This window comes from Dromiciops gliroides, chromosome 4 (assembly GCF_019393635.1).
Source record: "Dromiciops gliroides isolate mDroGli1 chromosome 4, mDroGli1.pri, whole genome shotgun sequence".
Taxonomy (NCBI): domain Eukaryota; kingdom Metazoa; phylum Chordata; class Mammalia; order Microbiotheria; family Microbiotheriidae; genus Dromiciops; species Dromiciops gliroides.
Genome location: NC_057864.1, coordinates 466,217,273 through 466,245,035, shown reverse-complemented (window position 1 = coordinate 466,245,035; position 27,763 = coordinate 466,217,273). Strand labels below are relative to the sequence as shown.

The 27,763-nt window shown below is 50.4% G+C and overlaps 2 protein-coding genes across 7 annotated transcripts in view; one reads left to right on the top strand and one right to left on the bottom strand.

Moving 5' to 3' along the window:
* The first annotated feature begins 46 nt into the window (after positions 1–46).
* On the top strand, positions 47–23,721 carry SMYD4 (SET and MYND domain containing 4). Of its 6 annotated transcripts, XM_043964447.1 has the most exons (11): positions 47–184; positions 2,496–2,638; positions 3,924–4,068; positions 6,316–6,405; positions 9,088–10,258; positions 17,237–17,419; positions 17,784–17,950; positions 19,814–19,946; positions 20,561–20,677; positions 20,879–21,002; positions 22,261–23,721. In XM_043964447.1, the coding sequence occupies exons 2-11, from the start codon at positions 2,508–2,510 to the stop codon at positions 22,439–22,441; spliced, it is 2,442 nt and encodes an 813-aa protein (XP_043820382.1). In that variant the 5' UTR covers positions 47–184; positions 2,496–2,507; the 3' UTR covers positions 22,442–23,721. The 6 variants fall into 6 exon arrangements, 4 of the variants coding, with proteins under 4 accessions (XP_043820382.1, XP_043820384.1, XP_043820383.1 ...); XR_006352807.1 differs by lacking the exon at positions 22,261–23,721 and having other exon boundaries at positions 20,566–20,677; positions 20,879–21,000; XR_006352808.1 differs by lacking the exon at positions 22,261–23,721 and having other exon boundaries at positions 20,566–20,677; positions 20,862–20,984.
* Positions 23,722–26,842: 3,121 nt separating this feature from the next.
* The window catches only part of SERPINF1 (serpin family F member 1), a 28,180-nt gene continuing 27,259 nt past the window's right edge, over positions 26,843–27,763 (bottom strand). The window contains exon 8 of the mRNA XM_043963941.1: positions 26,843–27,196. Within this exon, the coding sequence (XP_043819876.1) occupies positions 26,937–27,196 (260 nt within the window). The 3' untranslated portion in view covers positions 26,843–26,936. The remainder of the gene's footprint in view (positions 27,197–27,763) is intronic.

Below are 27,763 nucleotides of genomic sequence, written 5' to 3'. Positions count from 1 at the left end.
GGACGTGAAGCCCCGCCTAGCGGCGTGAGGCCTGAGAGCTGAGCGTCCGGGGGTGGGATCGCGAGCCGGCGCGGGGCTCGAGCCGACGGAGCCAGGCGCACGCGGGGGAGGAGCCACGCGCGACTGGGAGGCCGGGCCCGGAGGTCTGCGGCCGACCCAGCCACTCTGCACCCGAGTTGTCCAGGTGAGAGTCGGTCAAAGCGGGACCGCGAGGTAGCGGATGGAGCTGGCCCGGAACTTGATCTTCCCTGACCGTAAAAGGGAAGGAAAGAAGCATTTATTGAGCGCCTATTATATACCTGGGGGAGTGGGGGGAAGCTTTACAGTCTTGATCTCACTGGATCCTTACGACAACCCTGGGAGGCAGGTGCTGTTATGACACCACCACCACCCCTTTTACAGATGGGGAAACTGAGGCAGGCGACGGTTCAGTGACTTGCCCTGGGTCACACCGCTAGTAAGTGTCTGAGGCGGATTTGAATTCAGGTCTTCCTGACCTCTGTCCACTTCCCACTCCTAGCTGCCGTGGGATTGAAGAGACCTTTTTGTACTTTCTTACGTTTTGGGGGAAGAGTCCAACGAGCCCGTGGGGTGTCATGCATTTTGTCGACCTTAAAAGACTTCTGGGTCCTGGAGAAGCGTTAACTTGAATTTCAGGGGCTGCCTTAGTGGGAAAGGCAGTCAGTCCGTCCACAAGCTTCTATAAAGTTAAGAACTAAGCCCACTTCGAGGTGCCAGAAATTGTTAGTAAGCACTTATTAAGCGCCTACTGTGTGCCAGGCACCATGCTAATGGCCTGGGTTACAAAGAGCAGTCCCTGCCCCCGAGGAGTTTACAGTGTAATAGGGGAGACAGCATCCAAACAACTCTTCACAGAGGAGCCAAATACTGCAGAGAGGGAAGGCACTGGAATTACGGGGGAATGGGGGGCTTGGTTGGACTTGCCGGAAGGGAGGTCAGTAGTCAGAGCAGAGGAGGGAGAGCATGAGTGTCAGTGGATCCAGGAGTACATGGTAGGGAGTAAGAAGACTGAAAAGGTAGGAGAGGATGGGCGATAAAGGCCCGAATGCCAGACAGAGCCTTTCGTATGGAGGCAATGGGGAGGGGGGATGTGGTCAGGCCTGTGTTTTAGGAAGATCCCTTTAGTGTCTACATGGAGGCTGGATTGGAGGGGGGAGAGACTTGAAGCAGGCAGACCCACTAGCAGTGACAAAAACAGAAAGTCCCTGACCCCGTAAGCACATGCAAAGTAAATGCAAGATAGTTTGGGAAGAGATGTCATCTAGGCGGAGGTCCTTTGGCTGAACCTGGGGATGATGAGAGGCAGAGATGAGGGAATGCATTGCAGGTATGGGGTTGGGGCGGCCTGTGAAAGGAGACAGAACTTGGAAAGGGAGGCCAGGGCCACCTTGATTTGAGGGTGGAGTGATTGTGGTCCTAGGGATGACGGCCATCCATGGGCCCAGCAACACTGATTTAGTCACTTAACTGCTTAGTAGAAGCACTGATATTAGAACCAAGCAATTGGAAAAAAGCAAAGGTGCGCATTAGGGACGCCTCAGTCGTTCAAAGATTATCATTTCATTGATGTGCTTATTCTCCACTCAAGGAGAATGCAACCCCTTAGTGACTTAGTCTGTGAGAATTGCTACGACTGAAAACTTCATCATGCTTTTGCTATCCTGGTGATGAACCTCTCCAGACTTAACTCAATTGGCCTCAATTTTGGAGTTGAAAAGGACCCCAGTGTCCACCTAGTGCAACCTAAACTTGCAAAGGAATCTCCTCTTCAGCCAAGGGTCTTGGCCCCCTTGGGCTGGGGAGGCCCAAGGAGCCCTTCTCAGAATCCTGGCTTTAAATGCACAGAATGAAACACGTAATATCACACACACAAAAACCAGTTGTATGTACCGCAGTGCCGTTATCCAAATATTTTTAAAACATATTCACAAGTGAGCAGAACCAGGAGAACCTTGTACACAGTAACAGCAACATTGCTCAATGATCAGCTGTAAATGGCTTGGCTCTTCTCAAGCAATACAAGGATCCAAGACAATTCTAGAAGACTCATGATGGAAAATGCCCCCCACATCCAGAAAAAGAAGTATGGAGTCTGAATGCAGATCAAAGCAGACTATGTTCACTTTTTTCTTTCTTGTGTTATACATTGCAGAGATGCAGATTTAGACTTGGTAAAGGGAAAAACAGCAAAGTGGTACAGTAGAGAGCACGCTGGGCTTGGAGCCAGGAAGACCTAAGTTCAAGTCCAGCCTCAGACACTTACTAGCTGGGTGACCCTGGGCAAGTCCCTTCATCCGGTTTGCCTCAGTTTCCTCAGCAGTAAAATGAGCAGGAGAAGGAAATGGTAAACCACTCCAGTATCAAGAAAACCCCCCCATGGACAGCATTGGTGGGCTGTGGTCCATGGGGATATGGTGGGTCAGACACAACTGAGCAACAACATTCTGACTTGGTGTTTCCTCCTCACTTTACAGCTCTGAGGTAGCATGGACCTGCCTGTGGAGGAGTGGCAGTCACACGTGCACAGGCGGTGGCTGCAGCTCCCACCATCCGTCCAGGGGGCTTTCTCTACTGGTGCCCTGCATGAGATCATCCTGCACTGCTCTGCTCTCCTCCAGTAAGTCACTGGCAGCCCTAGGAGGGAGGGATGGGCCCCCAAACCTGCATCATCCTTTGCACCAAAGACTTCCTTTCAGGGCCTTTGGCATGACAGTCCATGACCCTGTTCCTTTATTCAGCTTTGCCCGCATTTAGATGAAGGCACATGAAGGCAACATTGGGCACCTTTTGTCTCAGCTTTCCCTAGGTTATCTTCATTAAGGATCATCCAGAGACAAGCTAGCTCAGGTCCCTCGTTTTATAGATCATCTGTCTCAGACTTTTTGGTCTCCTTGCACTCTTAAAAAATTGAGATTTCCCCCCAAAAAAGGGCTTTTGTTTGTGTGGGTGATGTCTGCTGATAATCACCATGTTAGAAATGAAGATGTCTTAATATTGATATGAAAAGAGTTGTGGCCTCGTGACTAAACAGAGTGTTTTAATTGGTGACAATATATTCTAACTAAACTACTGGGCCTGATGTTCCCTGTGGACAGGATTTGATTTCCTGCCTCTGTGCCTTTGTACAGGTCGTCCTGCATGCTGATCAGCTCCCTCCTTCCCTCTGTGTCATAGAATGATTCGGAACTTGGCTCAGGGTCTCCCTCCTGCCCCATGCCTTTCCTCATCCACTCAGCTGGCAGGGCTTTCAGAAACCAGTTTGTATTGATTTGATAGCGGCTCTTTTGTGTAAATGCTGTTCCTCCCCAGGAACATAAGCTTCATGAGGGCAAAGACCCTTTCTGTCTTTGTCTTGGTTTGCCCAATGCCTGACACAGAGCAGGTGCTTAATTGATTGAAAGGAATAGTAATTATAGTAGAAGGAAACCATCAGTGTGACACATGCTGACAGCTCATCGGCCTCTAGAGATGCCAGCGCACCGTGTCAGACGGCCTGGCCAGCAGGCTTCTCCAGCGCCAGCGTCATATGCTTCTCCCACCCCCCAGATCTCAGGTGTCCTCGGGTTCTCATGGCTGGGGTCTGGGGGAAGCAGCCCTAAGTCATCACTTTCTCCCATTTCATCTGCGTGAGTGATGAGTGTTCACGAGACTCTGGGATCTTAGATTTAGAACTTGAAAGGCCTGAGAGGCATTCCCCCCATTGTTCTACAGAAGGAGAGTCTGAGGCCCCTGGAGGTGAATAAAGGGACTCACCCCAGGGCACCCAGGCAGGAATTGATAGTGCCCAGCCATGGCCCGGGTCCCTCGGCTCCCCTTCCAGTGCCCCCTCCCCAGGACCAGGTTTCCTAGAATTGAGGTTTGGGCTGGTCTACAGCTGTGTGAGCCTTCTCTTCCTTCCGCAGGCCTGACGATGAGGTGTTTTTACAAAGACTAGCTGAAGGTTACTCAGTGGAGAAGGACCCGGATGCCTGCCTTTTTTATAAAGAAGAAGGAAACAAGGCCTTCCAAAAGAAGGCCTACGAGGCGGCCGCCATACTCTATTCAAAGGTGAGAGGCAGGGCAAGGCAGGGCAGGTCCAGCAGGAGGCACCACATCCACGTGATGGACAGTTCAGCCTTCCGTGGGCATGCAACTGCACCAGTGAGTGCTGTCACTGCATTTAGACTTGGTCTATAATTAGAGGCTGGGATAGAAAAGAGGACGCTTGGCAGAACTGTCCTTGGTTATGTTTGGGAAACAAAGGGAACTTTGTACTGTGGGTCCGACATTCCATAAAGAAACCCCTGTGTGCTTCAATACCTAGCTTCAGTCTGTGGTCCCAAGCCACAGGCCAGCCGGGCCTGCTGCCAAGCCTTGTCTGTCCGTGCCTGTCAGCCCCATTGGATCACAGGCCATTTTTATGTGAAGCACTTACTTTAGCCCCTCAGTGATCTTCAGTGCCCTGGCTGTGTGAGCACAAATTGAAACCCTGGATGACTTAGTGGATGGCCTTTGGGAGTTGCTATGGCAGAGAAACTACTCACCCTATGGCCCACCTGGCAAGGAGCCTCTCTGAGCTTAGCCTGGCCGCTCCTCAAACAACAGAGCTCCCTGGGCCCCTGCCCAGAGCTTGCCCTCCATGAGCAAAGCCTGTAAGACCCCAGGGTCACCTCCGTGTCTCAACAAGGCATCCGAGGATGCCCATGGAGCACATCAAAGGACCCACTGGTGGAAAGTTCCAGCTTGCTAGGCCTGTTCAGATCCTTTAACTGAAGGACAAACAGATCTTGGACAAGCACAGCCGTGCGGTGCTCAAGACAACCAGGACTCAGGACTCTCCTGAGTGGCTAGCAATCAGACCGACTCGCAGACATCCAAGCTCTTTCGTGGACCCTGCCTCTGGACAGTGCACCCCACCAGAACTCCCAGGACAAGAGAACCGGACCCTACATCCTGCCTAAGTCAGGGAAGAGTATAAGGTTCAGGAGGTTCTAGATCCTACAAGGATCTTCTGGCTTGGGAATTAGTGGGCTGACCACTGAATGTGGGAGGGAGTGTGCCCAGTGTCAGCAGCCCCCTGAGAAACTCCCTCCTGGTCCCTTTAGGAGCAGGGCAGACGAGCCAAGATTGCAGAGGTTGGGCTTACTGTCCCTTCTTCTGTCCTGACATGGGTCTAGGGACCCCAGGCTTAAAGACCGTTGGCTCTGAGTGAGCTGCCCATGCCTGTCCTAGCTCCCAAGCCTTTGGCAGTGGCAGCCGTGGCTCCCCTTTGCCCTCTGAGGGCAGGAGAATTCTTGTTGGATAATTGTTCGGGCAGATATTCCCGTCTTAGCAGATGGGCCCTACAGGGAACCATAGCAACCTCACAGCATTTGGCGACTAGCCCTCTTGCCACTGTTTCTTCAAGGGGTCCACATGTATTGTTTTCATGGGAATGTGTAGGAAGGCCCAGAAGTGAATCCTGAACAGGCCAGGCTCCCCAGTGGTGCGGTCTCTAGCCAGTCACTGGGCTTCTATGTGGAGACATGACCTGAATTGAAATGGCCCAGATTCCCGTGGGGACTCCATGGTTCCTTCCAATCCCAGGGCTGCCCACTAATAATCCAGGTGTTAAGTAGCACCTGAAGCTCTCCAAAGTACTTTACTACCTTGTCATCCTCCAGCGTGTTGTGAGGTCGATACCATAGGTGTCATTTACCCCCATTTTTCAGACAAGAAAACAAGCCCGGAAGATTTAAGTGATTTTGCTAGGATCACACGGCTGAGTCAAGATTCAAACTCAGGTCCTTCCTGCCTCCAGGTCCAGCAGCCACCTTTTCCACTCTCCCCCTCACTTTGTGAATATGCTACCTCAGTATATGACGTGTTAAAGGGCAATGGGTGGAATGCAAGGGGAAAATATGAAATAAAAGGAGACATTAAATGGAGAAGTAAACAACCTTCCTAAAGCTAGTGAGTTGATAATGGTTTTAATACTTTGCATTTGTTTATGCACCTTTTCTCTTCCAAAAAGTATTTACCTGTCACTTACTAAGGGCCTGACACTGTGCCAAGTGCTGTAGATACCAAGAAAAAGTAAGAACGCTGCCTGCCCTCCAGGGGCTTACACTCTGATTCTGTGCACCTCCTTCCTACCTCACTTATCCCATGCCATGGCTCCTCAGCTATGCAGGGCCACTGTTATCCCCACCACAGAGGGATGAAAGCCTTTGCCCAAATGGATACACTGGCAAGGAGCAGTGGGCCCGCAGCTCCACCTTTGGTCCCCTGATCCAGCTTTCTCCGTTCACCAGCTTCTCCTTATCACTCTTGCAGGGGACATCCCACGCTAGGCCCAACACTGAGGAAATGTCGTTGTGTTTGGCCAATCGGTCTGCGGCCTTCTTCCATCTGGCTCAGTATGAGGTGAGTACCAAGGTGCCTGGTTCACTGACACAGAAGGGCTTTGATTGCCCTGAAGTCAGCACGTGAGTGCCGGGAAAGGCCCCAAAGGAATGGGGGCGGGGACCCCAAGTCTTTTTCTAAGTAGGAACTTCCTGAGTGGCCTGCTGTTGTCAGTAAGAAGGCGGCATCTGTAACGTGGCCTATGGGGTTATAGAGAAGAGGGGCTGGTTTGGAACTTAAGGCCAGCAGGAAGATGGGAAAGGGGGAGCGAGTCTGATGCAGGATTCCCCTTGGAGGGTGACTGATCCCTCTGCGGTTACCCCTCCGGCTGGAGGCTGGAGTCAGGAGAGGGAAGATGTTCTTCGGGCCTCCCTGCATGGGTGTGTGATGGTGGTGCTTTTGGCTGGGGCCCTGGGAGCTCTGCTTTCAAAGCCCACATCCCTGGCACTGCCCACCACCCTTCCCAGCCTGGAAAGAAGAGAAGAGGTTTGAACCTTTGTGAGACTCTTGAGGTTTAGTTGTAGCTTCGAAGGCTCTGATCTCTCTGCCTTTCTTTGTCTGAGATTTTCTCAACTTCTTCATCAAACAAGTATTTCCCATCAAAGGAAAGCAGCTCTCTTTTGGTCTTGGGTTCCCATGGAACCAGGCCTAGACAGAATCAAACATGGCTTCTGGCATCTGAGCAGCGGCACGGTGTAGCGTGGTCTGGGAGGAGGGGGCCACATGATTCTGATAGTGTCTGCAGCCCTGGTGGGCATGGCGGACACAGTGGATCCCCTCTGCCTCACTTTCACCCCTTATTTTAGCAGGAATAGAGAGGCCTCTGGGGCATCCTGGGTCTTCTCTAAAGCTTCTGCTGAGGCGGCACATAGTGGGCTCAGGAAGATGTTGGTGCCTCAGACACTTCCATCAATGGTGCACATTAATTAAGAGCCTGCTGTATACCAGAAGGCTGTGCTTAGTGCTGTAGAGTCTAGCCAGCAGGTAAACAGATGGATACAGAGCAAGCTCTCTACAGAATAAATAGAAAACAATGAACAGAGGGAAGGCACTGGAATTGAGAGGAGTTCTGGGGGTGGGACTTTAGTTAGGACTTAAAGGAAGCCCGGGAGGTCCGCATTCCAGACGTGGGGGACACCAGTCCCCCAGTACCTGCCGGGGAGGTTCCTAGACATGGGGAATCTGCTCCCAGCCCAGCCAGGCACCCGCCTTTGCTTGGCCAGGACTAAGACAGAGGGCTGCTGGCACAAAAGCCGCTCCATGCTCCCCGGCCCTGGCTCCCAGTGCCCAGGCCCAGCTGGCTGCCGGATGATCAGAGCCACAGCAAATACGTGGCATGAGAGATTTGACCTAGAAGGGACGTTGGAGGCCATCTGAAGGTCCTCCTCCTCCTCATTTTAAAGCTGAATTGATCTAGGCCCGGAGACCTGAGGTCCCTTGGCTAGAGCCACAGACCCTTCAGTCCAGGGACGCCTTGGCTGTTCCATGAACAAGACCCTCCGTCTCTTGGCTCTGGGCATTCTCTCTGGCGTCATTTATTAAACACCTACTGTTTGCCCCCTTCCTGCCCCCAGACTAGGGCTGTAAATGCAAAATTGAGATAGTCCCTGCTCTCAAGGAGATATGTAAATAGAGAGTAAATTCAAAACCAGTGCAAATGGTGATTCTGGTGGGGCAGGGCAGGAGGAGGCTTCAGGAATTGGAAAGGCCTCTCAGGAGGTGGAACTAGGCACTCTCAGGGCTGAGGAAGGAAAGCTTTCTGGGCCTAGGAGGGAGCCGAATTTAGAGTGTCCTCTATAGGGAACGATATTGGCTATAATACCCAGTGTCCAAGGGGAATCATATGTGATCATTCTGTAGAGAGAGGTTGGAGAAGGACTGTGGTGGGCTTTAAATACCCAGCAGAGGAGTTTGGCTTGTCTCCTCAGTGACAGAGAGCCTCTGCAGCTTCTTGAGCCATGACCCAGTTAGGAGCACTTGTTCAGTCTGAATCCATATTCCACGTTTCTTTTTTTTCCTGGATTTGGAGAGCATTTTCCATCATGAGTCCTTTGGAACTATCTTAGACCGTTGTATTGCTGAGAAGAATCCAGTCTATCACAGTTGATCAACAGATAAGTTGATGATACTGTGTATGATGTTTTTCTGGTTCTGCTCGTCTCACTCATCAACAGTTCATGCAAGTCCTTCCAGGTTTCTCTGAAATCCACCTGCTCATCATTTCTTACAGCACAATAGAATTCCTTTACATTCATATACCACAACTTGTTCAGGCATTCCCCAGTTGATGGGCAGCCCCTCTATTTCCAATTCCTTGCCACCACAAAAAGAGCAGCTATAAATATTTTTGTACATGTGGGTCCTTTTCCTTTTTTTATGATCTCTTTGGGAAAAAAGACCTAATAGTGGTATTGCTGGGTCAAAGGGAATACACAGCTTTATAGCCCTTTGGGCATAATTCCAAATTGTTCTAGTTAGGAGCACTTGTAAACTTTGCCACGCTCATTACAAGGACTATTTGTTGGCTATAAGGTGGGCACCTCTTGTGATGTAATTTATCCAAAGAAAGGTCCTATTATATTGTCCTTGTAGGCTTCAGTAATTCTGGAAGAACCCAAGGTTTCCCTTGGAAAGCATTTGTGGAGGTGGGGGTGGCCCCCACAGAGAGCAAGAGTCACGCTCCTGTTTCCTCTCTGATTTTAGACATGTCTTGAAGACATTGGGAGAGCACAGACGCATGGGTACCCAGAGCAATTACAACCCAAGTTGATGCTGCGCGAGGCTGAGTGCCTCGTGGCCCTGGGCCGGCAACAGGAGGCATCCCTGGCCATCCATGTCCTGGAGCAGACCATGGCGGCTCAGCAGGCCAGGACTGGTGCTCCGCATCTCCAGGCCCTGCAGAGGAGGCTCAGACATCTGAAAACAAGGGCCCAGGAGGACAAGGGCCCTGCAGAAGCTCACCCCATCACTCTGGCATGTGCCTCCAAAGAGGTCAATCTGAGCGCCAAGAACACACAGATTCCCAGTGCATCGTCATCCGTGAGCTTGTGCAGTGACCCTTCCAGAGGGCGCTATCTGATTGCCACTAAGGATGTTCTTCCGGGTGAACTCCTAGTGAAAGAGGAGGCTTTTGTGAGTGTCCTCAATCCTGGAGAGACACAGTGGCTGTGGCCTGGCCCAGAAGCCAGGAAGGACAGCAGAGCCACCCCTGGGGATCTCCACTGTCACCGGTGTCTGAGACACACTGTGGCTACAATTCCCTGCCAGGGATGCAGCTATGCCAAGTACTGCAGCCAGCAGTGTCTGCAGCTGGCCTGGGAGCACTATCACAGGACAGAGTGTTCCCTGGGTGGGACGCTTCTCACCCTAGGCCTCTTTTGCCATGTGGCACTAAGGACCGTCCTCCTGGCTGGATTTGAGGTTGTCAGTAAACTCGTCAAGTCATTTCAGGGAACAGTAAATTCTGAAGCCATTCCTGTACCTGAAGGCCAGCCTCCAGTGGAGAAACCGAATACTCAGCCCATTGTGGGGGAAAAGGACCAAGATGGGGCCGGGTCCAGGTCACCCATTCCCGGGTGCGACAGGGATGGCAGTTATCAGAGCGCTTACTATGCCCTCTTCCACCTCTTGTCCCACACCGAGGACCACAGCCCAGAGCACAAGTTCCTCTGTGGCCTGAGCATCGTGGCCTTGTGCAAGAAACTGGGAGCAGCCTATTGGCCTTCCCCGCTGCGGCCTCAGGGGCCCTCTGAGCAGGAAGCAGCCTTGCCAACGGAGCTGGCACCAGGGCCCAGCATCTGGGCAGTGGCCATGCTGAGGCATGTGCTGCAGCTGCACTGTAACGCCCAGGGAGTGACTGCCCTCCAGAAGGCTGGTAAGTGGTAAAGGGATGTTCCAGGAGGCCTCCTTTCCCTCCTCCCGCCCCCCCCATCTGTAAAGGAGTGATTGGCAAGAAAGTCAGCTTAGAGGAGCCTCCAGGAAAGACTTAGCGAAACATCCTGGAAGAGCTCAGGGCAAGGAAGGCAAAGGGGGGAGGAGAGAGGAGATCGTGAGGGAACAAGGGAGGAAGAGGAAAAGGAAAGGGAAATGGGAAGAAGGAAGGAGAGAGGAAGCGAGGGAAGGAGGGAGAGGAGAAAAAGGGAAGGAGGAAAGGGAGGGAAAGTAGGAAGAAGACAGCTCTAGTCCCTGCTCCTTCTGCTGACCTGTGACCTTGGCAAAGGGCTTTTCTACCTTCTGTAAGTGAGAGAAGAATTCCTTCCCTTCCCACCTCCCTCACAGGGTGTTGGGAGGCACAAATGAGCTTTGGGTCAATCAGCAAGAATAGCTTAAGCACATACTATGTGCTGGGCACACTGTGTGCTGCCGGGTCCTGGGCATCCCTGTGCTCCAGGAGCTTCTGCTCCACACTGGGATCCCGTCCATCTATTGGGGTTGGGCAGAGCTTGAGAAGAACTTCAAGGTGGCACTGGAGCTGAATCTTAAGGGAAAACTAGGGACATCGTAAAAACCCTTTGAAAGAGATCAGAGGAATCTACAAAGGAATGCAAAAAAAGGAAGATAAATAACTGACTACTTGTGTCCAGGGGAAGTACACCTTTTCCTGGAATTAGAGTAAAGGCTATGTGGTTCAGTGGGTGGCACACTGCACCTGATTCAGGAAGATCTGGGTTCAAATCCTATTTAGGTATGTGACCATAATAAATTAGTTCCACCTTTGTCAGCCTCAGTTTCCCCGTCTGTAAAATGGTTTCCCCTGGTAGAATGAGCTTCAGTGATGCAGATGGTGTCTCTCCAGAAGCTTCACCTCACCTCCTGGCGTGGCCAGCATTCAGAATTGAAGCCCACAATAACCTTGGCTTTTTCATCCTTGGCTGCCCTCTGGCACTGCCAACTGGTCTGTTTCTTCTCAGCCCCTTCCTGCCTTCTTGGGCCATCCCTGTTTTCTGAGTAGCATCCACTGAGTAGACTTTCAGAGGTTTGGTTTTCTTATTTCCTTGGGCATATTCACTTGCATTTTCTAATTAAATCTAATTTGGTTTTAATCTGCCCATATTTCTAATCTTGGTTTTATCCCTTTTTATTATTTCACTGGGGCTCCAACACCTCCCAATTTCGTGTTCTCATTGAATTTCATTAGCAGCTGTGTCATTAGTAACACAGAAGGAGGATTAAAGTGTTAAATAAGAGAGAGACTTTGACAAAGAGCCTTAGAAGCATTTGTTGTGCTATTTGCTAACGTCCTGTTCATGAAATTTTTGGAGAAACCTCTCTCTAATGTCATCCGGGGGAACCTGATCCCCAGCTTGGGGCTAAGCTAAGCCCAGTGTGTAAGGAGGCAGGCAGGCTTGGCCCAAGGGTCTTTACAGCCCCTGACCAGCAGAGTGACCTTGGGAAAGTCACTTCTCTAGCCATCTCTCTTGAAGGCTCCTGCAAGCTTTCCAGCCTTTTATGGCTCTAAGAAGACATCCCAACACAATGGGATTTTCCCAAGAGTTCCTTCCCACCCCTTACCTTTCCTTCCCCATGACCAAGAGGGCAATCCTTAGCTCGTATTCTCCCTTTTGGGACTGTGTCTTGGCACTACTTTTACAATAGATGTTGACCTAAGTTCCATATAACTGCATTTCTACCAGTGGGATCTTTTCTGAAAGCAGCAGAGAGGGCTTGATGGTTGAGAAGACCTCAGTGGTGACAACCAGCACTCAGTGCATCACTTTAAAGTTTGTCAAGCACTTGACATGGCCAGTATTAGCTCATCTAGTTTTCCCAACAACCCTGAGACAGATGTGGCTAATGATATTAGCCATTTTGCAGCTGTCAAACCTGAGGTGGACTGAGTGACTCGCCGGTGGTCTCACAGCTATATAAAGGCCAGAGGCAGGATGTAAACCCACATCTAGCTTCTTTGTCTAGCTGCCCCTCTGAATTGTGGGATCCTAGATTTAGAGCCTGAAGGGACCCCTTAAAGCCATCTAGGCCCCCCACCCACCCATTTTGCAGATGAAGAAACTGAGTCCCAAAAGGAGGAAGTGACAGGCTGAAGTCATACAAGTAACAATTAGGCCTGGGATTCAAACCCGGGTCCTCACATTCCAAAGCCAACACTCATTCCATGGTACCAGGCCAACCTCCCACGTGTTCCTTCGTTTTCTTTCTTTCTCTCTCTCTCTCTCTCTCTCTCTCTCTCTCTCTCTCTCTCTCTCTCTCTCTCTCCTCCTCTTCCTCCTCCTCTTCCTCCCACAGCCCAAAGTCATCAAGTTTTGTTGATTGTCCACCCACGGATCTGCCCCTTCTCACAACCACCTGCATCTCCTGGACTCTTATTGATTGATTGATTTCGGGGCAATGGGGGTTAAGTGACTTGCCCAGGGTCACACAGCTAGTAGGTGTCAAGTGTCTGAGGCTGGATTTGAACTCAGGTACTCCTGACTCCAGGGCCGGTGCTTTATCCACTGGCCACCTAGCCGCCCCCCTTTTTTTTAAATTAATTAATTAATTTGTTTGTTTATTTGTTTGTTTACTTATTTATTTTCTCTCCTGGACTCTTGAAACCACCTGCCATCCAGTCTCTTCCTGCCCTCCCAATCTATCTCATCCCATCCCATGCTACCCAAGCCCCCATCTTGACCCCTCTCTGATACTTAGATCATTATGATCACTCGTAGCCATAACCATAATTATGATGACACTCTGATAATTATATAATACGATTATGTAATTAAGTGTATTCTCTGATAAGGTCGTTTCTTCAGTAGCTCTCCATTATTGGGGAAAGTATAAATTCCTGACCCTCACATTGAAAGCCTTTCATGGTTTCTTTTGGTCCTCATCTTCAGCTCTTCCTTACTTATTCCATTCAGACCAATGGACTGACCTTCCCCTGTTCTTATCCCACCACATCCCATGTCTCTGTGCCTTGGAATGACCCCCTCCTCCAGCACATGTCTGTCCCTGTCCCTGCCTTCCCCCAAGGCCCAGCTTGGGGCCCCTTCCTCATTCTTTTTATTTTACAGTTTCTTTCTTTAACTTTGCTTGACAAAAATCTGGTTTCTCTCTCTCCCTCCCACCTTCCCTCCCTGTCTTCTCTCTCTGAAGGCTTTCCTTAAGATCATCTCTCCTACCCTTTCCTACAGCTCTTCTCTTGGATTCTTAGAGAATTCTTCCTTAATCATAGTTCTGGGAACATGCTGCAGCTCTGCCCACTTCTTCTCTCCCCGTCCCCAATGCCCAGTCACCAGCCGCTCTTAGAGAGCAGGGTCTGTTTGGGGTCTCTCCTCCTTCCGCCCCCTCCTCCTTCTTTTTTCTCTGTCTCTGTCTCTCTTTGTCTCCCTCCCTCTGGCTTGGCTTCTTGGGAAAAGTGAAGAATTCACTCCTCCCCCAATTTCTTTTTTTATATTAAGTTCACATTTTCACAGAACTTTCTTAACAGTAGGTTCCTGTATTCCTTCAGCTTTCCACATGCATTTCTACCCTCTTCTGTCCATTCTGCAATAGCTCCCTTTGATGCAGCCCTTTAGACTTTACAAAATGCTTCCCTCATAGTCCAGTGGGTAGAGTAAGTGTCCTTATGCCCATTTTACAGATGAGGAAACTGAGGCTCAGAAAGATGAAGTGACCAGCCCTGGGTCATAGCCTGGAACTTCCCCCAGGCCTCCTGTTGGCCCACATGTCCTGCCTCTCTGCTCTGATGGAAAGGGGGAGTGACTCAGCCAAAAGCAGGATAATGGGTGATTTCTAAATCACGTTTTTTGGAACCTAATCAGAGACACACCCAAGTAACACTCATTTCTGTTCCTGAGCCCACTCCTGTTGGGGAGAATCCATAAATAATTTGCAAAGTTGATATCTCTGACTGGAGTGTGATGTTTTTAGGGAAAATTTTAGCAACTACTTTACTGTCGATTGTCAGCTATCACTAGTTGAGAAGTGGGCTAGTCCACTTGGAATTATTCAGAGGATGCTTCTCCAGCCTGGGCACTGGCCCTGCTGCCTTGAAGCATTTTCTCAGCTCATTAGCACCTCCAGGAAAGAGGAAAGGAGACAAAACTCCCATCATGCCAGTTGATGCTTACTCGATACCTTGGGGGAGAAAATTAGTAGGATATTTCCAATAAAACACATGATTTGGAGTCTCTGCGAATTACACTCACCTGTGTTTCCTATGATCCTGCCTAGTAGAACTGGACATGGAGGGAAGTTGTGGGACCTGCCCTTGCCCTGACTTGTGTGAGAAAGGCCCTTGTTCATCTGGGAATGACAGTGGAACCAACCGCTGGGGATAGAAATCTTCCCAGTGTACAGTTTCCTCTGGCTGCTTAGGCAGAGGAAACCAAACAAGCCCTAACCTTTTCTTAATGACTTAGGGTCGGCTTCACGCACGGCCATTAATGTGTTGTCAGGTAATAGAGCAATGCCCTCTGGGGCTGTTTGCCTTCCAATGATCCTGGCCCTCAGCTGGATTCTGATAATTGAGGTTACTTAGATAACCGACCTGTGAGAAGCGAGACGTTCCTGTGAAGTGACTGCTGAAAATATCTGCCTTCAATAGGGTTTCAGCGCAGTCTGACCCCAGACCATTACGACCTTCTGAAGATCTCGTGTCGATGAGCTTCCTCCTGTAGCTGGCATGTCTTGCTGTTCAGTGTGCCTGCCTTAAGCAACTGTTCTTTTCCCACTGATATGCTGCTTTTATGTGCACTGACCTGGGAAAACAGTTTAAACAAACTTGCTAGAATTGTGTCTAAAATAGAGGAAACAGTTTTGAAATGAGGGCCTAAAGATGGGTCCAGGAGTAGGGATAGGCATGGTCAGGTGGTCACCTAGCATATCCCCAACAAGGGGCACTTTTGCCTCTTGCTTTGTGTAAATGAGCTTTTTTTTTTTTTTTTTTGGCGGAGCAATGAGGGTTAAGTGACTTGCCCAGGGTCACACAGCTAGTAAGTGTCTGAGGCCAGATTTGAATTCAGGTCCTCCTGAATCCAGGGCCAGTGCTCTATCCACTGAGCCACCTAGCTGCCCAATGAGCATATTTTTAATGCTGGCAAATTCCACGCTTCATGGCATGGCAGCATGTATCTGATGGTGTCAAGTCACCAGGGTCTCAGCAAAAGCTGAAGGATTCTTCCCATGGACCAAGATGCAAAGCAGAAGGGACACAGCATCCAAACAACTTGCTCCAGCTCTGTGAGAAGGTCTCTCCTGTGAGGAAAGAATGTGCCCTTCCTTGTCAGCACTTTGCAACATCTGTTGTAGCCACTCGTGGGCTGCTGTCCTTGGTGTTGACTGTGTTTGTCTGCATAGTTATTTTGCCAGGGAAGTGACCTTCAGAGAAGTGAAGAGGTGGTTAAACATGGGAGCGCCTCAGCTAGTACAAAGGCTAAGATGGCATGTTGAACTGATTTCCCAGCAAGATGCTGGGCACACCCACGGAACCTGGTAGCTTTTGAAATGGATTGAGTGCACAACCCAGTGGCCTTGCTGTTCACTTAGAGGGAGATGTCTCAAGGATGTGCTGTGCCGATCTATACTTAGCCCTCCGCTGCCGAACATTTTTGTCACTGATTAAGGTATGGAGAGCATGCTTGTCAGCATCGTAGACTGCATAAAGCAGGAGAGACGATCAAACACACTGAATGACAGAATCAGGATCCCAACAGATCATGACAGACTAGAGTGATAAATCAGATTTCATTAGATGAAATGCACGGGAGTCGGCAAAAAACCCTCTGCTTGGTTTCAAAGAATCAATTTCCCAGGGACAAGAAGGCAGGGATAGGTGACGGCTTGTGTGAAGATCTCAGAGTCTTAATTGACTGCAAGCACACCCTGAGCCAGCAGTGGGCCGTGAAGAGAGGCAACACCTAGAACAAAAGGGGCAGTGGCCTTGCTGTGCTCTGCCTGGGGCAGAACACCTCTGGGGTGTTGGGTTCTGTCCTCTGAAAGCTGTCACTAAGCTAGAGAGAGCCCAGGAGAGCTCAGCCAAGATGGCGTGGGAACCTGACACAAGACCCAGGGACTGTAAGCCTCAGGTCATAAGAGAGATTCAGTTCAGATCTTTGGGTATGTGAAGGACTGTTAGGAAGAAAAACCTTGTTCCCCTTGACTTAAGTGGGCCAGGCCTACGAGCAGTGGGTGTGGAGTTAGAGGCAGGGTCTGACCTTCTGGAAGGAAAGTATCCCCAACAATGAGCGCTCTCTGATGGGGCTTCCTTGACTTCTGGTTTCCCAGGAGAGGGTGGCCATCCGTGTCAGTGGTGGACCAGAAGGGATTTGGGGCTGGGGTAGATGAGAAGGGTTCCTTTCTGAGGTCCCTTATCCCTCAAAGACTTGGGATTCTGTCATTTATTTAACCCTCACACATGAAAAATGTGCTTGGACAGTGGCTAGGACACTTGGTAAATTAGCCAGCCGAATGTCTGCTAAATCAAAGTGTTTGCCTTACAATGATTGGGAACATCTCTGGGAAATAATCCTGCCGGTCGCTCTGGTCCCTGTACCCTCATGAACATTCACCTGCCACCAGGCAGGAAACTTCCCTGCTGATAATTCCTTTTTGATTATTATTTAAGATATTTTAATCTTTGGGTTCCTCTTCATGGTAATGAGAAGGAATGATTAGGCTTCCAAGATTCCGGGGACTTTTGCTTTAAATGTGTTCATTCCCTTTGCCTCCTGGGGACAAGAAAGAGAATGCTGTGAGTCATGTTCCCTCCTATTTATACTGGATCCGCTTATAAAGACATGAGTCAGATGGGCTAAAGGCCCAGTTTCCTATCTCCATCTTCTGAGAAATGGGTAGCTGGGATGCGACTGGTGTCCTGATGCAGTTGTTGCTTTTCCTCGGGCACTTTCAGGATCTGAAGGGCACCTCATTACAGAGCACAGGCAGGTCCGCCTCGCCACAGGCTTCTTCCCCGTCATCAGCCTGCTGAACCACTCTTGTAGGCCCAACACCAGCCTGTCCTTCAGGGGCTCAGTGGGCACTGTCCGGGCGTCACGGCTTATTGCACGCGGGCAAGAGATCCTCCATTGTTATGGTGAGCACACCCCCGCCCCCCAGGAGGGCAGCATGTCCAGGCACAAGGGTCTGACTCTAAACAGAGAGCCCCTTTCAGGGGCTCCCTTGGCACCCAGCTACCAGCACCCTGCACACACACACATCCCCTGCGTATTCCTTACCAAATGCCTTCTTTTCTGCAAGTGGCCTGGCAAGTGCCGCCTTGGCTCCTGCCCCATCCTAGCAGCGCTGGAGCCTGTGTTCTCCTGCATGTATCCCCCGGTGTTGGGCTTCGGGGATCCCAAAGGGAAAGGGTTGTCATGGCCCCCCCACTGGGCCAGGGTGAGTGAGCTCTGGCCTTCCCCCTCCTTTTCACATCCCTTCTCGGTTGTGTCTCGAGGTAGGACCTCATGAATGCCGCATGGACGTTGCCACGAGGAAGCAGAAGCTGAGATCTCAGTATTTCTTTGACTGTTGCTGCCAGGCTTGTCAGGATGAGGAGGCGCACCGAGCCAGCCCAACCCCAAAGCAAGGGGGGTTCCGTTGCCCCACCTGCAAGGCAGTTCTGCAGGTACCTTTCCTCCTCCTTGGGGCTCTGCTGTTTGTACTGCTCTCCTCTCCAGCCCATGGGCTGGGATCTTGGCTTTCAAGGGGACTCTGCACACCAGCCCCCCCAGATTCTCCCACTTGGTTTTTTGGGGTTTTTTGTTTGTTTGTTTTTTTAGTGAGGTAATTGGGGTTAAGTGACTTGCCCAGGGTCACACAGCTAGTAAGTGTTAAGTGTCTGAGGCTGGATTTGAACTCAGGTACTCCTGATTCCAGGGCCGGTGCTCTATCCACTGCACCATCTAGCTGCCCCCCTCCCACTTGTAATAACAACAAAGAGCTGACATGTGGTGCATTAAGGTTTACAGAGTCCTTCATTAATGTTCTCATTAACCCTCACTACAAGCCACGAGAGGCACACCTACAATGTGGTTGGTCATGGCTTCTGTTTACAGATGAGAGAGGGATGGCCACATGAGTGGGTGTCAGAGATGGGGCAGTTACTTAGGGCTGTCCTGCCTCTAGACCTAAATTCATCGCACAACCCCACCTGAGGGCAGAGCACAAGATGGTTTTCTCCCCTCCTTGGTTCATCAGCACGCTCATAGGTATGTGCTGGTAGAGCAAGGTGAAGTCGAATGAGAAAGGCAATGGATTTGGAGTCAAAGGGCCTGAGTTCTACTCCTGCTTCTGTTCCTTATTACTGCCTTATTCCCAGCCCATGAGAGGGTTGGACTAGATAGCCTGGGAGACCCATTCATCTCAAAGCCCACCCCACATCCCCCTCACTCACTCAGAAATGGAGCTGCTTTCTGGTAACATGCAGCCTGTCACCCGCCCACTTTGAAAAGCAAAAAACCACTATGCAAAGTTCAGGAACCTCATGAGATGAAAAGGGCCTGTGGCAATGGAAAGAAATAGCTGGTCTGGGCTACCATAATCTGGCTGAAAAGGCTCTGTCTCCAAGCAGTCTCTACCTCTGACTGTCCTCAGAGGAACAGTGCTGATGCTCAGAGCTTGAGGGAGCCTCAGAGCTGAGACCATCTGATCCAGCTGCTTCATTTTACAAAGAAGAAGGCTACTCTGGTAGTCAGTGGTTAACCCATAATTCAAGCATAGGCTCTCTACCTCCATATCTAACACTTTCCCCTGAACCCCAGTATCTCCCTCATCCAGCTCCTACCTCAGCAAGAATCCACAGCATCCCAAAGCAGTGGTCACTTAGAATCCACTTGTACACCTGCAATGAAGAGTAAATCATTCCCTTCCAAGACAGCCTGTTGAGATGAAGAGAATTTTAGACAAGTTAGATATGATAGCACTCTGGAGAAATTTGAATGGGAATAGAAAGGAGTATACGTTTTTCCCAGCTGTCTGTGGCACCTTCTCAAAAGTCGACTATAAAGGTATAAAAACATCACAAAGAAATGTAGAAAAGCAGAGAAATTAAATGTTCCCTTTTTAGACCATAATGCAATAAAAGTTATAATCAACAAAAGACCTTGGAAGCAGACTAAAAACTAATTGCAAACTAATCTAACCCTAGAGAATGAGTGAGTCAAAGGACAAATTATAGAAACAACCTGTTTCACTCTGGAGCAGCAGTCTCTCACCAAATTCAGCCGGGCTTCAGATGTGAAGACATGGTCTTCCCTGTGCTCTACAGGGCCAAGAACCGTAAAGGGATCCTCTGGTGCAAAAGGCCACTGGTGGCTCGTAGAGTGTGAGCCCCTTGTGTCTCTATCCCTCACTCCTAGCCCAGGACCTAAGTGCTGGTTGAACTGAGTAGAATTGACACTGGCCCTCCCCACTTGGGCTGTTGTCCACATTGGGCTGGCGAGTGCACTGGCTAGTGCAGGAATATGGGTAAATAAAGCTGCTTCCCCAGGGAGAGGACGTTCTGTGCTGCAGCAGTGGAGCCTGCATGGCCTTGGTGAGCAGGGCACACCTGATGGGCCAGTTACAAGACCTTCAGCAGCGGGTGGAGGCTACCCTGGAGCTAATCAGAGATGGCAAAGCAGGTGAGAGCCCCTTCCCTCTCCCCAAATCCCAGCTGTTCCCATTCAGGGCTCAGTAGACACTCACTGAATTTAACGGGATTATCCCTGTGTCTACCACAAGGTGGCTCTGTCACCCACAGAGTCCAGGACCAGCTTGCTCCCTTGGAAGCCCTTGGAAGGGCTGGAGACTGGCTCCCACAGCCAGGCTGGCCTCCCTCCCAGTGACGAAAGCGTTTTCTCTGACACATGTGGGCCCACGCGTCACTCCTGTTTGTTTGGATCCCAAGGCCTCACTGACTCAACTTCCCAGAAGGGTGGTTGCATCTCAGACCAGAGGGCAGTGGGGCATGGACATTTTTATGGAGCAGCCACAGCCTACTGCCCCCAGGCCCTGCCGCCCCATGTGGCACAGCATCAAGAGGGCTTGTTCAGCCAAGTTCGTAGGGCTGGAATTCAGACCCCAGACTTGGCACCATTGTAGAAGCAGAGACATGCTCCCTGCATGTGGCTGATCCATCCCAGCAGGGAATGTGGTCCTTAGTTGGAAAAGTGGGAGATTCCTCCCTCAGCTCTGCCAACTGCTGGGGAACCTGGGTCCTAAGCTGCTGCTGCTCTGTTTTTGTTTGCATTGGTAGCTCAGGCTGTCCAGCTTTTGTCGGGGTGCCAGCAGGAGGCTAAGAACTTCGTGACCCCAGAGCACATGTTGATGGGAGAGATTGAGGACCACCTGGCCCAGGCATATGCCAGCCTCGGTAGGGCATCCCCCCAGGAAAAGAATGTGGATCGTGTTGTTTCGTCTTGGCTTAACTGTCTGCTAATTTAGCCTCATGAATGTCTCCCTCTACACCCAGACCTTCTCCCCCTTTAGTTCACCCTCCCTCCCTCTGAGAAGCCTTGGCTGTAATAGAGTGAGTATGGTTCTCTTCCTGGAATCAGGTTATATTTCCTGACAGGGGACTGGCCCAAATCTGCGGCCCACTTGCGAAAGAGCCTGCAGGTGGTGGAGGCCCAGCACGGACCAGCCAGTGTGGAGATAGGCCACGAGCTTTTCAAGTTGGCCCAGGCCCTTTTCAATGGGTAAGCCTCTTCAGGTGTCATCCCAACCCTCTCCCAGCACACACCTGCGCTCTCCCTTAGCCAGACTCACTTTGTTCCTTTACTCCATCCTAGGAGCTTCACCAAATTCTTCAGGGTGTTTTGAGTTTCTGAGTAGCTTTTATTTCCTCCTCAGGGGAAAACTGAAGTGTCTCTTTCTGACATAATGCAAACATTTGCACACTATGCACTCAGATCCAAACTCCGCTCCCCATAGAGAATGTGCCGTTCCCACCTACTACAGACCTTTCTAGTTTGTGCCTCTAGGCCCTCTTCTGGCTCCCTTCTTTTCTGAGCCCACTCTCTCACCCTTTCTTTGAAAGGTGAAAGGTGGTGGTAATTATACCTTCTGCTTCCTTTGATCTCTGTCTTCTTTTGGAAACCCTGGTTTGAGCATTTCTGAACAGGATTCCCCCTTCTCCCTCCAAAAAAGTTAGTGTTGACTGCCACTGAGTAGGTCTTTGGGGGAAGCCGTGATGCAGCATAGATCTGGGTAGATAAAGTGCTGGACTTTGAGTCAGAAAGACCTGGGTTCAAATGCCTGCCCTGGACACTTGCTGCTTCTGTGACCTGGGTTAGTCACTTAACTCCCCCGGGGGCTCAGACAGTTCTAAAGACTTTGAGAGGTGAGTTTTAGCCTGCTTGTGTTGAAGGAGTCACAGCTTCTCACAGAGTGGAGAGGGAACGTGGAGAGTGTCCATCTCCTGCTAGCATGAAAGAGGAAGAGTGAAGGTGGAGCTCACAACCTGTAGCGTTTATTTATTAAGCTCCTGCTGTATACCAAGCACCTGCTAAGTATTGAGGATACAGAAAAGGCAAAGATTGTTCCAACCACAGGTAACTCATGTACTAGCCAGGAGACAACACTCCAATAAATAGGATACGTGCAGAGTAAGTGGACATAGAAACCTTTCTTAAGCAGGGGGACAAGATGTTGGGGAGACTTATTTGTCCTAAGAGAGGGTGCTGAGTTTGAAACCTTGGAGTGGTGTCCCTGAAGGAAGCTATCCCAAGCTGTGCCGGCCTCCTACCCAGCATTCCTGGCTTCCCCACAGTTCTTCCTCACCCACTTGACCATACGCATCAGCCCCCTCCCCAGACTACAAGTTGCATGAAGGCAGTGACCAGACATATTCACCCTGGAGCTGTCCCACCCTCCTCTACGCCCCAGCCAATCATGCAAGGCCATGCACAGTCACATGATTGAGTGGGTGACCTCTGCTTGTCTCCTTTGGTCCAGGTTTGCCATCACCGAAGCCTTGAGTGTGATCGAGAAGGCAGAGAAGGTTCTGTCCATACACTACAACCCTGAGAATGAGCAGGTACAAGAACTGCAGCAGATGAAAGCCTGCTTGCAGGAGTTACTGGGCCTCCCTGCAGGGCCCATGGCATCGGGTCCGGCCCACAGCGTCCACACGTGAGTGGCATAGAGGACATGGCCTGGGCAGAATAGCCAACTGCAAGAGAGGCCATGGGCACCTTTACACCTCCGGGAAATGCAAACAAACGTGCGTTAGATACCAGCGAACTGCTGCTGCTGCATTTGAAAAACAAGGGCCTGGGACCAACAAGTCACTAAATCATCCGTACCCTTGGACCCAGCAGCCCCCCTGCTGGCGTGTGTCCCAAGGAGGCTCGTGTACACAAAACTATTTCTAGCAACTGGGTTTTTTGGTGCAAAAAACCCCGAAAGCCAGTGGGTATCTGTTAACTGGGAGATGGCTGAATGAATTATATACATGATGGTAAACTGTAAGAAATGACTACTAGGAAGAAGTCCCAGACACCAGGGTAGACTTCTGTGGAGTGATGTGGAGTGAAGCAAGGCAGCCATGGGAACGGCGTACCCATGGACCATCACACTGTAAAAGAAAACCTCAACGAATGACGTCAATGACTGGGTGCGGCCCCCAAGGACGGGGTCTTGTGGACCTCCCTCCAGTCAGCAGAGAGGTGGGGAACCACAGCTGCAGAATGGTGTATACAGAGGAGCCAATATGTTGGTTTGTCTACTTCACTGTACTTCTCTTTTATAAGTTGGGGTAGGTCTGATGTTGGGAAATGACTGAGATTTTTTAAAAGCATCAGACTTTAAAAAAATAAATAAATAGATGGCTTCAGGGAAATCCCATGACTGGTGTGTGATGTGGGGCTGGGATGCAGGAGCAGTTACTCCTAACATACTCCAGTGGGAGACTCAGGCTTTCAAAGGTTGCTGTCATTTCCTAAAATGAGAGAATGTCCCAAACTAAAAGCTGGCCCCCTCACAGCACTGAAGATAGAGGTCCAGAAACGCCGTGCTCCTCTGAAAGAACTGGACCTTCCCTAGGAGTTGGAGTCTCTGCCTCTGGACTCATGGCCAGGGTCCAACCTACTAAATTGTTAAGAGTCGACTTCAGTGGAACATGCCTGTTGTTTCCAGTGGTCACACGATGCTATCTACACCCCTGCAGGGGATTTAACTAATGGCAACGTTGTCATTAAGAACAAAAAGATCATTATAAGAAAATGTGGAGCTGATGTGGTTTTCTTCCCTCCAACAAGTACATAGGGCTTCACACACTATCTCATTTCACTGGGGTCACTTTATTCCTGGGATGGGCTATTTGGCAGCTGCACGTTCATCTTAAGCCATTTTTCCCCTTTTTTCCATCGTCGCCATTCTGTTCCCTAACTCTGCCTCCTGAGCAAATTAATAAAACAGAACATCCCATAGAGATTTCATGATACTTGTGCCTCTTTTGTACACTTCCCAGCTTAAGAGCAACACTGAAAAGGGTGCCCCTGGCATCCCTAGAAGGGCAGATCACCCCAAGCCCCAACTCACTGTGTGGGGATCCAATGGGGAAGGAATAATCACAAGGGTTGACTGTGGCTTCAAACACGGAATACTCCCCCATATGCATGAGGATGGCTCAGCCCCCAGCCCACCCTGAGAGCCAGTAACGAACTCAAGAGTTTGAAAGCTCTGCTTATGAGCTCTCCACTGGCAACTGGAAAGCTTCAGGTGGGCTAGGGGCTGGCAGTCAAGGCCAAGGGCTCTTTGAAGGCCAGCGACCCACCATTTTGATGTGAGAAGCTTGGCCATGTCCAAGTAGACCCCAGTGATGAGTGGGGCTCCATTATCAGACAATTAGAGCATACTCAGGACCAGGGCTTCTTAACGTGGGGTCCACAAACCCCAAGGACCTGAAGATAGATTTCAGGGGAGTCTAGGAACTTGGATAGGAGAGAAAAAAAACCCTACACCCTTCTTGTCCCATCTCTAACTGGAATTAAGCATTTCCTTCCCTAATGAACAGAGGCAAAAAACACTCTTCTGAGAAGGAAAGGGATCTGTAGATGGCTTCAGACTACCACAGCGGGGCCACGAGCCCCAAGGGGTGAGAGGCCCTGGAGGTGGTAGGATGAGTTTGCAAAAAGCAGAATATCCGTTTTCCCAACTGTTAGCCCTGTTGGGGCAAGTTCGCTCTGTGGCAGAGGCACATTTCCTGTGCTCAGGACCCTCCTGCTGCTTCTGGTGGCTGTTAAACCTCCGTGGGGCCCCGAAAGGACCCGGGCAGTTCTCTCCTGGTTACTTGATGGTAGAAATGTGTTCCTGAAAAGCTGTTTGGAAAGGGACTCTGCAAGCTTTTCACTGAACAAGACTCGGGCATCTCTTTTGTGAGCGAAGAGGTCTTCCAGGGAAACAAACCCATCCCTTATGGTCTGACTCTTCATTCCCCCAGCCCTGACTTTTTTGTGCCGGTGACATCACCATCCCACTTGTCCCATTAAGCCACCCATCCAACCTCTCCAGCGTAGGGTCCCCAAGCCCAACTCCATCGACACCTCCTCCTCTAAGAGCTTTCTTTCCAAGCTCTGATTGTCATGATCGGTGCCGTCATACCGCTGAAAAGACCGTAAGGGCAGGGATGGTATCCTACCTAAAAGCTCTGTGTGTGTGTGTGTGGGGGGGGTGTTGTTTGTGTGTGTGGTATGTGTATTGTGGGGTATGTGGGGGACTGTATGTGGGTGTGGGTGTGGGTGTGTACACATATAACCAATGTTTAATAAGTATGGAAGGAATCCAGACCTGAGCCAGGAGCAGGCAAATGTACCGTGACAGATCCACATGGGTGGATATTAGGGGCAGGGAGGAAGGACCTGCCCTTCTACACTGGGGCTGAGTACTGTGGAAGCTCTATCATGTGACCAGCTCAGAGATCCTGTGTGTGATACAATCAAATGACCCCTGCACTCAGATTCCACAAACCCAGGTTCTGCTCCTAATAGCTCTAAGGGAGGGGTGGTGTGTAATAGGCTAAACATGAAATCAGGAAGTACTGGATTCAGATCCTGCCTCAGACACTTATTAATTGTGTAATCCTGAGCAAATCACCTCTCCAAGCCTCAGTTGTCCCATCTGTGAAAAGGGAATAATGATAGCACCAACCTCATAGGGTAACTGGAAAGTTCCAATAAGGGAAGGTGTATAGAAAGTGGGACAGGAAGGTTGCCTGAAGTCAGGAAGACCTCAGTTCAAATCTGACCTCAGACACTGACTAGCTGTGTGACCCTGGGCAAGTCACTTCACCCTGTGTGCCTCCGTTTCTCATCTGTAAAATGAGCTGAAGAAGAAAATGGCAAACCCCTCCAGGATCTCTGCCAAGAATACGACAAATGGAGTCACCTAGTCCGACTGAACAGAAAGAATTTTGAAATAACTATTTATATGAATGGCAGCTGTTATGATCGCATGGCCTTGGGCAAGTCACTTAACCTCTGGGGAGTCTGTTTCTTCATCTGTAAAATGATGATAACAACACTCAGGCCACCGCCCATACAAAGTTATAATAAAGACGAGATGAGACTTTGTTAGTTCTGGCCAGGCCTGTGATTCCACTGGGGCAGGAAGCTTGCTCTACCAGTGCAGGCGGGCTACTGCTATGTCTGGTGTTTTTTTTTGCGGGGCATTGGGGGTTAAGTGACTTGCCCAGGGTCACACAGCTAGTAAGTGTCAAGTGTCTGAGGCCGGATTTGAACTCAGGTACTCCTGACTCCAGGGCCGGTGCTCTATCCACTGCGCCACCTAGCTGCCCCTGCTATGTCTTTTTAAAGAGTCACCAGGTGTACTGAGGCCAAGGACTCACCCAAGGTCACCCAACCAGTATGTGCTAGAGGAGTGTTTGAATAGAAGTAGGTATTTATCATTAAAAGGGACCCTAGCAGCACTTGAGTCCTTGCATAGTGCCCAAGTTCTTCCCCTTCTCTTTCCTCATCCCTTCCCCCTCCTTGTCACTCCCTTATCCTCAGTGGTCCTCAGCCTTTGGTTGAATATTCCCTGGGAAGGAAGAGAGAAGGGAGGACAGTTTTTCTTTTCCTTTTGTATCCCCAGTGCCTGGTTTAGTGCCTCACACACAGTAGGTATTTAATAAATGCTCACTGGATTGAACTGGACTAAGTAAACCCACCTCCTCTCAAGGCAACTCATTCTACTCACAGCCAGCTCCCTCTGTTACCTCAAGCTTAAACTTTCCTCTTTGCTCCTTCTGCCCTCTGCTCCTGGCTCTGCCCCAGGCCAAAGAGAAGACCTCTGAGCCCTCTTCCTCAGGACAGGGTTGTAAATACTTCAAGGTGCCTTTAACCTGGCTTTTTTTTTTTTTTCTTAAGGGCAGACCCTCCTGCAGGAGGGAGGCCAATCCCCAGGTTATGAGATTTGGACAACTGCAAGTTAATGGAGCTGGGGACTTCTCCCGGGGGCATAGGGACCCAGCCTGAAAAGATGCCAGCCCAGCGGGAACCACAGACCCCATGGCTCGGGAGAAAGGCAAAGGAGGCAGTTTTCAGAGGTTCACATGACCACCTTTATTGCAGCCCACATGTGGGAAGATCACGGGTTGAGCCCACAGGGTCACTCTCTTTGGCCTGGGCCACTTAGGGGCCCCTGGGGTCCAAGACTTTGCCAATGAAGAGAAGGGCCCCCGTGTCTGTGTCCCGGAGAACAAAGATGAAAGGCTTGTTGAGGTGGTAGTCCAGAGGGAAAGTGAGGCGGGCAGGTTGGAGGCTGGGGCTGGGCGCCGTTGCCGCCCCTTCCTCATTCCACTCGAAGGCTGACCGGTGCTCCACCTGTGTGAGCTTGATGGCTTTGCCGGTGATCTTGCTGAAATCCGGGGTCTCAAACAAAGACTGGAGCTCTAGAGAGAGGAGAGATTGCCATAAAACCCCCTCCTCCCAAGAGCCCGAGGGAGCCAGAAGGGTCCCTGGGTCATCTCCTCCAACCCTGCTTCTTTTAGAGAGAAGGAAAAATGAAGAGGCTTGTTACGGTCACATGGACAGCCAGGAGGAAACTTTATACAGTGGAACCAATTCTGGATTTGTAGAGGCCTGCTCGGCCTCTTAAAGCTGGGCAGTGGGCCTCAGTTTCTCACTTGTAAAATGAGGAGGGGGCTGCTAGATGACTTCGAAGGTCCCTTCCAGCTATTAATCTGTGATCCCAAGTCCAGAACCAGAGTCTGAACCCAGATCCTCAGATTCCAAATCTGGCTTCTTTTCATTGCATGGGACTGAGCCTCAGGTCCCCACAAGGGACTTTAGAGATTAGAAGCTAATTTAGATAGAGAGCAGGAAGCACCTGACAAGTTGCCTCCTCTAACTCTTTCATTTCACAAATGAGGAAACAGCCGGGGAAGGCCAAATGCGGCCCAAATCACACGCTACTGCTACTAATACCGCTAGGCACTGCCGTCTATCAAGCACTGCCG